Below are 8,319 nucleotides of genomic sequence, written 5' to 3'. Positions count from 1 at the left end.
CCCTGCTGTACCGAAATCATACCGAACCGTGACGTTAAAACCGAGGTCATACAGAACCGTCATATTTGTGTACCGTTACACCCCTACCACATACTGTACATTATTGTTTCTCCTCTATGCCCTCGCTTTCACAACGAAGCACACAGCGTCTTCACGACATGGCTGCAGCGTCAACAATACTACAGCGAGAATAAAAGTTACGACTTCTTTCTTTGCGTGAACATTTGGGCGGCGTTATGCAAATCTTCCCACATAGTGAGGTAGATATGTGGGGGCGTGTTAGAACGAGCCGTTTTAGGTAGGTGTGGCTGACTCTGAACTTTTATAAAGAATATCTCTTTGGATTTGAGACTTTAGTCTTTGCAACTTTACAGATCTTCTTTCTGCACCAAGAGCTTGTAACACTCCAAAGAGAAAGGAAAAATTGAAATCGCATCATATGACCCCTTTAATAAAACTCGTGGGGCAGCGTTGATGTATCGTTTCATTTTTCAGATCAGCAAAAAAGTTCTTTAGTTGTCTAAGAGCAGTATTCAGATTCAAATATAAAAACACTGCATAGTATAAATTAAATACAGATTAATCTTTGTTAAAGCTACTAAACTGATTCAGTCAAGAGCAAAGAGGGATTTTTTCTTTTTTATTTATTTGTATTTATTTATTTTGATTAACATTAACGACACATATAAATTAGGCAGCTCTGGCTTCATGAACTAATATAATGATACACATCCGATTTCCTTCTCAACTGTTTACGGTTACTTACATCACAACCAACTGTGTTTACGAGGATACTCAAGACGGTATTTTGAGACAATTTTGTGTGTGTGACCATTCAACAAAGAAGATGTGAAAGAGAATTTGGTGTTTTAATACTCTCTTTTGCATCTTCTTGCACTTGAATGGTTTCGCTTGAATGTTTGATTTTGGAAAGACTTAAAAACACTTGCAAATTATAAACTTCCACTATATGGTGGTTAAACTTTGCTATTAATCTGCAAGTTTCATGCCAAACCACGGGACCTGGTCCATACAGATTACAGATCAACTCTAATTTAATAAATAACATTATATGATAGAATAGGTCATCTAAATGTAAAAATAAAAGAAATGAGCAATTTAACATCCAATATGACCGATATCAATAAAATGAAAAAATAAAATAAAAAAATTCTAATAACGTTCAGTAACACATCATATAGTGTCAATCTCTTTTCCTACCTTGAGGTTCCTTCTTGCTTGAGTCTGTCTATCTCAACTAGTGCCTTACTCAGCTCCTCCTGCAACTCTTCCTTCTTTTGATTGAGTTTCTCTCTGGCTTCCCTCTCAGCCAGGAAGTCCATCTTATAGATCTCTGCCTGCAAAAATAAAATGTGCAATTGTGTTTGTGTTATTATATGCAACATGCATGCTGAACATGTATTTATAACAGGCTAAGACATAGTAAGTGAGCAGAGCACTGTAACATTAGTGTGCAGGTGTTATATTCACCTGAGCATTCAGCACTGGTATAGTCTCTAATGCAGCTCTCAGCTGCTCTGTTTCCTCCTTGAGTTTATCGATGAGATCCTGTTTCAGGGCCAGAGCTTTCTCAGCCTCTGCTAACCTGTTAACTAGAGTATCTGCCTCTCCACACTGTAATGGAAATTACCACATGTATGCTTTCCGTTAACAAATTTATAGTGAACCATGCACTGACCTATTTTCAAAAAACATCAAACAGTCACAGTTTTCTAGTTTTGTAGCATTTAAATTAAGACTTTGGTCAATGACTAATAAGCATGTCCACTATAAAGAACAGAAAAAATATTTTAAAATGTAGTTTATAAATCTAGTTCAAAATATTTTATAAATAAAAATTTTTTCAAGGAGATACTTGAAGTATTTATTACAAATATCATGAATTATTAATAAATGTTTATTTAGGCTTATTGACTTTCACACACAATCACGAGGGTTCGCATGGGTTTTATTGATATAAATTTACTATTTTGTTTTTTTGTAAAAAAACTAAAACTATTACAAATCGCTTTCGATAACTGAAAAATCTGAAATAAATAAATAAAACTTACATGAAAAATTCAAAATGTTGCCCTGTCATCTAATTGAAATTAAATAAGTTCAAGTACTGTAATCAATAAAACTAAAACTGAAATAAACAAAGCAAAATATAAAAAAAAAAAAATAAAAAAAATCTAATAAAAACTATGATAGCAATGTTGAAAATATTGTCTTAACCAAAAAACATAAATGAATACATTTTTTTTTTTTTTAAATGACAAACAGCAGCTACCTACCCTGTGATTGGCTTGCTTTTCACTTTTGAGTTTTTTGTCATAATCCTGAAACAAACATGTGTACGCATGTTGGAGCTGGGCCAGCTTCCTCCTAGATGAGGAAGAGCAACAGGAATTGTGGGTTACTGTTACAACCATAACAAAGAAAACAGGAAGCTGCGTTTGTTACGGGGTTCTCCATCCAGCTAAACCCACCTCTCCTCCACTATGACGAGCCTCTCGTTCTTCAGTGCAGTTTCTAGGTTCTGTGTCTGCAGTAAAAGATTGTCCACTGTCACACTGTGCTGCTTCTTCTGCTGCTCCATGTCTCTCTCTAAAGTCTGCAGGCGTTCGGTCTTCTTGCCCAACCTGGGAGATCAAACAGGTCTTGTACACACAGCTGCCGAATCTCATACACAAACACATGCACAAGGACGAAGAGATGCACTCACTTATCCTCTAAAATTCGTCTCTCTGCTTCACTTTTCTCCAGCCAATTTTGTCGTTCATTCAACTCACCGAGAAGGGACGTGACCTGAGCTCTCAGAGCTTCACTATCCTTTGTCAGCTACAAACACAAAGATGATGATCACCCATCCCAAACTACTGCAAATGCTTCCACAGCTCGGCATAGGAAGAAATGGCTTTTGCATACTGAATCACAGGTTGTGTCTGCGTTTATGTACCTGAACAAAGTCCTTCTCCTTCTGTTTGAGTAGAGCCTCATTTCTGTCTCTCTGAACAGAGCTCTTCTGAAGACAGTCCAGCTTCTCCTGGAGCTCCCTGTACCTACATCACAGCAAAGACACAACCAGGATTAACCGTCCATCTTACTGTAGTTCACCACCAAACGCACCAATTCATTCCTTATTATCAGTACAGTTTCTACATTTTATCAAATCATCAAATTAAAAAGAAAAAAGAGCCACAAAAACTGAAGTGTGGGAAATATGTAATGACCAAAATGTTAAATCAAAACTACCTTGTATTTTAGCTTCTTTAATATACTTGTCTAGATGCAAATTCTGTCCAACAATGAGATTTTTGTGTATGCTAGGAACTTGTTTGCTGCATTCACTGCATTCACTATTCGGTCTAACTCCAATAAAAAAAATGCCAATAAATACTTTTATATTACATTTTTATTTCTAAAATCGATTAATAAAATAATAAAGTAGTAGTATATATTTATTTAATGCCATGTCAGCATCAAAGGCTATTTTCATGGCAGAAACAATTTTAAAGATTTTTTTACATTAAAGATTTAACATTAACATGTAATAAAAATTCTAAAACCTTTCCTGGCAAAATTTTACTAAATAAAATAATAAAAATACAAACTATTGTTCAAAAGTTTTGGTTCAGTAAAAAGTTTTAATGTGTTTAAAGGTGTCTCTTATGCTCAACATGGCTGCATTTATTTGATCAAAAACTGCAATATTGTGAAATATTACCATTTAAAATAACTCTTTTCTATTTGAATATATTTTAAAATATATTTCTGTGATGGCAAACCTGAATTTTCAGCAGCCATCACTCCAGTCTTAAGTGTTACATGATTCAAAATTTGGTGCACAAGAAACAGTTGTGCTGCTTAATATGTTTGTGGGGAAAAAGTTAAGAACTTTTCTCTTAAATTTTTATGTTAATTTATAGAAAGTCCATACAATCTTCTGTAATATTATAAATGTCTTTACTGCCACTTTTAAACAATTTAATGGGTACTTGCGGAATAAAAGCATTCATTTCTTTATTTAAACTTCTGAACAGTAGTCTAAATGAGAAATGTCAAAACATTTGACTGCTAGTGCATCTGTCTCATTCCAGTCAGACTTTCAACACCAATGAGGGGAGGGACACGCGAGCACACACACACAGTGAGATATAGTTCCCCTCACCTGCCTTGTGTAGCCTGAAGCTGCTCAGTTAGTTTAGCCAAGTGAGAGCTAAGCAGACACATGGATCAAAACAGAAGACAGAAAAGAGAGATTCCAAACCATTCACATTAAAAGAAAGGAAGCAAAGCACTTTGAGATTTATTACAATCCAATCCAAGCGTGCAGAGTTTACAGCCTGCAGGGAGAGAGAGCAGTGTAAACTGAACATCTGAGAGTACCTTTCTGCAGGAACGGTGAGCGCGCATGCCTGCTGGACTGACTCTTCAGTAACACCACCATTCTAATAAAGAGAGGATTAATCAATGATCAGAAGTTAGATAGATATATAAATACCGTTTTGACATCTCTATTTAAAGAATCCCAAAACAAATGTCTCAAAATATTAAAGAGCACAACTATTGATAATATTAAGTAATATTTCTTGAACACCAAATCAGAGTAATAAAATTATTTCTGAATAGTCATGTGACACTGAATACTTAATCAATGGTTATTTTAAATTGTAATAATATTACTGTTTTTACTGTATATTTGATTAAATAAATACAGCCTTGGTGAACATAAGATACATCTTTCAAAACATTAAATAACTCTTACTGACCCCAAACAGTAGTGTATATCATTTAGAATTTATCTCCATAATAATTTGTATAATTTTAAAAAATGCAGTTATTATGACCTTGTATTAATTAAGCAACTACATGGAAGTCTATTACACTGCAGAATTTTCTAAAAAAAAATAAATAATAACAAACCTTGATGAATTGTACAAATATAAAAAATGATCAAAGTGAAAAGGTGTTGGACATTTTATTTGTGAACTACCCATATAATATATGTCTAATTATATCAATAAACAAATGGAACATAAATGCTCTACCTGATTGAGTTTGGAGCGTAACTGCTCTACAGTGGCGAGGAGATTTTCTCTCTCTTTCTCATTCTCTGTCTTCTCCTTCTCCAGCTCCTCATTCCTCCTCCTCAGTGCCCTCATCCCTTCCTCCAGCTTCTCTTTGTGGCTTTTCAGCAGTTTCAGAAATTCATTAGAGCCCTCAGCAGGCTGAAGTGAAAAAGATTTGTAAAGATGAAGGCACAAATACTTAAAAAAGAAACAACTTGATCTTTAGCCATGTTTGGATTGTACTTTAACACAGTGAACCAGGAGAATAAAACACACCACACCACACCCAAAAGTAGTCAAAGCAGATTAGCACTCAATGCTGATAAAACTCTATTGTACAGACATTTCACATATTGACATTTATGGTAAATTACCAAACTTTGAGGCATTGTGTGTCTGTCAGCGTCTCCTTCAGCTCGGTCTGTCAGTACAGCTTCATTTAATACCTGCGTAATGAAACAATAAAGGGAAGTTTTAATTCAATGAACTGACAACTTCATGCAAATTCCAAATGCTTTACAAAAGAACCTACTTCTGGTGAGTCCATGAGGACATTCTTCTCTACATTAGTGCACTTCAGCTCTTGGTCCTGGCCTTGATTTCCAGTCTCTTTAGTGATGCCAACACTTGGACTCCCTGTTTGACTGATGCTGTGGTTGAGCTGTCCCAACAGGCTCTGGTTTTCCTGTGCCAGTCGCTGCACTAAAGCTCTGGCCTCACGAAATCTACAGCTCAGGAACTCGCGCTCCTCTCTCGACCTCCTCTGCCACCCCTCCATCTCATCACATCTTTCTTTGAGGGCATCATTGCTTCGCTTCAGAGCCTCTGTGGAATGTTTAGAGTTGTTTATGCAGTTTAATGTTATCAATGGGCAATGAATCTGGCATAGACAATCTCTCAAGTCTCACCTCGTAGCTGATGATTATCTGTTATGAGTCTATGGACCACTTCATTTCCCACTAATTCAGGAGGGACCCCCATAGACCCCTGTGAACTGGCCATAAGTGACCCTTGACCCCTGGCACCCACAGTCTCCTCTCCAGTCAGCTCCCACTGCAGAGTACAACCACCTGACGGCTGCGGCTGGACCATGATCCTGAGAGAGAAGACCAGCCAATAATTAACATCTGGAGCTGGCAAACTCAATGAATTTTACAGTTGTTTGTGATTGTTGGATAAGCATATTGAATAAGTTTATAACGATTGCTGCAGCAAACTATGAGTCTTTATTAAATGCATTTACAGTATTTATTTATCTTTATTAGTTAATAAAAATACAACTATTCGTTGTTAGTTCATGTTAGCTCACGTCCATTAAATGATATTAACAGATACAACTTTGATTTTAATAACGTATTAGTAAAAGTTGAAAATACACATAATATATTATTATTATTATTGGAATTTGCATTTGTGCCATTACATTAATGCACAGTTTTTCTGCAATCAAAAACTGCATTTATTTTCATTTCTGTTTTGTTCTATATAATGCTACACAGCTCACTTGACTGAGTAATTATGCAATCAATAAAGTTCATTTTAAATAATATTAACATACACAACTTTTGACTTCAATATTTTTTAGTAAATGCTGCATTTAACATTAAGTAAGATGAATAAATTCTAAAGTATTCAATATTTTTCAGTTAGTTAACTAATGTAGCCTAGTTAACTAATGTTAACAAATTGTACAGCATTACCAATAACGATTATTAACTTATTTCTTTTATTTTTTTAAACAACATTATTAATTCATTAATTAATTAATTGTTCAGTGCTGGATTATATTTTATTATTAGTTATTTTATTTTAAAATCTCACATGAAGTTTAAAATTGATGAATTGAGGGTTTAATTAGTTTCACTTTACAACAAGGGCTAAATGGAGCGATTCACTGACATTTCTGCCATTAATAACGCTACAGCTCAAATGAAATAATCTCTCCAATCACAAAACATAGTTTTTCATTCCGTTTTATGATCCTTTTACCTTCAAAAAATTGTTTACGGTTTCTCAGCGCGGTGTTGATTCCAAAGACAAACACACACTTCAAAAACACGGTTAAATATAATATTGTGCTGACATTTAATTCTTATCGACACGTTTATTTTAAACAACTTCTCAGATCTTCTGAAAAACAAGACTCGATGTTTTGTTTACAGGTTTCTGACAGAAGTAACGTTACTGAGCTAACGACACGACTAGCATCAGCGCATTTAAAACCCTAAAACATTCAAAACCACACACTAACACGAGTCAAATTCCTTAGACATACATAAATTATGTTATAAATATATAGGAGGATGTAATAGGAAGGTAATAACTACCCTTTTAAGCCGTTCACAGTGTTTAACTATCCGCGCTAACACAGATCCACTGCTTGTCGGTCTTCCGCCAAGGAAACACGGCCCGGTTTACAGTCAACCATAGACGCTAAGGTCGGCAAACATCTTCAGCCTCGCCGAGCTGGAAAGTCAGAATCGAGTTTGATAAAGTGAATTAAATAAAAATGTCCAGAAAAGCTCGGACAGGTACAGACTATCGAGGAATTCCCCCTCGATACTTCCGCGCTTCATCACACTCTGCGCTGTTTCCGGGTGGGGGAATTATGGGAAGACAAATTAGAGTAAAAAGTCACGAGGAACTTCGGTGTTTTGTTATTACCGATACAAAACTTTTAACGTCCTCAAGTCATTTATGACATATTTTTGATTAAGAATACATTACAGATCCAACCAATATTTTTTTTTCCTTTTTACAACCAATACTACTGCAGATTATTTCTGTTTTGACACAATAATAACTAGCCTATAGACCATAACAATGACGAAATAAGGGGCCTAAAAGCATTACGAATATTATCAATATTATTATTTTTAACACTAATATTATTATTATTAGACTTCTAGATTAGATTATTAGGTTGCTTTAGAGATCCACTAAATGGGGCTATTTATTTGTATTCCTGATATAACAAGGACATCTGATTAAAGGGGTCGTATGATGTTGCTAAAAATAACAGTATTTGGTGTAATGAAATGTGTTTATGCGGTTTAAGGTTCAAAAAACGCATTATTTTCCACATACTGTACATTATTGTTTCTCCTCTATGCCCCGCCTTTCTGAAACGCGTCGATTTTTTTACAAAGCTCATCGGTCTGAAAAGCGAGGTGTGCTCTGATTGGCCAGCTATCCAGTGCGTTGTGATTGGCCGAATACCTCAAGCGTGAGACGGAAATGTTAC

At 35.2% G+C, this 8,319-nt stretch overlaps 1 protein-coding gene across 2 annotated transcripts in view; it reads right to left on the bottom strand.

The window, feature by feature from the left end:
- The window catches only part of LOC107672044 (NF-kappa-B essential modulator-like), a 9,560-nt gene extending 1,888 nt beyond the window's left edge, over positions 1 to 7,672 (bottom strand). The window contains exons 1-13 of one of the 2 annotated variants that reach the window (XM_016465127.1): positions 7,403 to 7,672; positions 5,984 to 6,171; positions 5,608 to 5,900; positions 5,450 to 5,521; positions 5,055 to 5,234; positions 4,393 to 4,454; positions 4,175 to 4,222; positions 2,963 to 3,065; positions 2,729 to 2,844; positions 2,493 to 2,645; positions 2,298 to 2,388; positions 1,492 to 1,635; positions 1,222 to 1,358 (exon numbers count right to left, since the gene is read on the bottom strand). In XM_016465127.1, the coding sequence (XP_016320613.1) occupies positions 1,222 to 1,358; positions 1,492 to 1,635; positions 2,298 to 2,388; positions 2,493 to 2,645; positions 2,729 to 2,844; positions 2,963 to 3,065; positions 4,175 to 4,222; positions 4,393 to 4,454; positions 5,055 to 5,234; positions 5,450 to 5,521; positions 5,608 to 5,900; positions 5,984 to 6,167 (1,583 nt within the window). In that variant the 5' untranslated portion in view covers positions 6,168 to 6,171; positions 7,403 to 7,672. The remainder of the gene's footprint in view (positions 1 to 1,221; positions 1,359 to 1,491; positions 1,636 to 2,297; positions 2,389 to 2,492; positions 2,646 to 2,728; positions 2,845 to 2,962; positions 3,066 to 4,174; positions 4,223 to 4,392; positions 4,455 to 5,054; positions 5,235 to 5,449; positions 5,522 to 5,607; positions 5,901 to 5,983; positions 6,172 to 7,402) is intronic. The other variant, XM_016465128.1, reaches the window with a different exon arrangement.
- Positions 7,673 to 8,319: the final 647 nt, after the last annotated feature.

The sequence above is a fragment of the Sinocyclocheilus anshuiensis genome, unplaced genomic scaffold (genome assembly GCF_001515605.1).
Source record: "Sinocyclocheilus anshuiensis isolate Anshui unplaced genomic scaffold, SAMN03320099.WGS_v1.1 scaffold1053, whole genome shotgun sequence".
NCBI lineage: Eukaryota > Metazoa > Chordata > Actinopteri > Cypriniformes > Cyprinidae > Sinocyclocheilus > Sinocyclocheilus anshuiensis.
The sequence above is the reverse complement of the archived record's forward strand: the minus strand, read 5'-3'. Positions and strand labels throughout refer to the sequence as shown.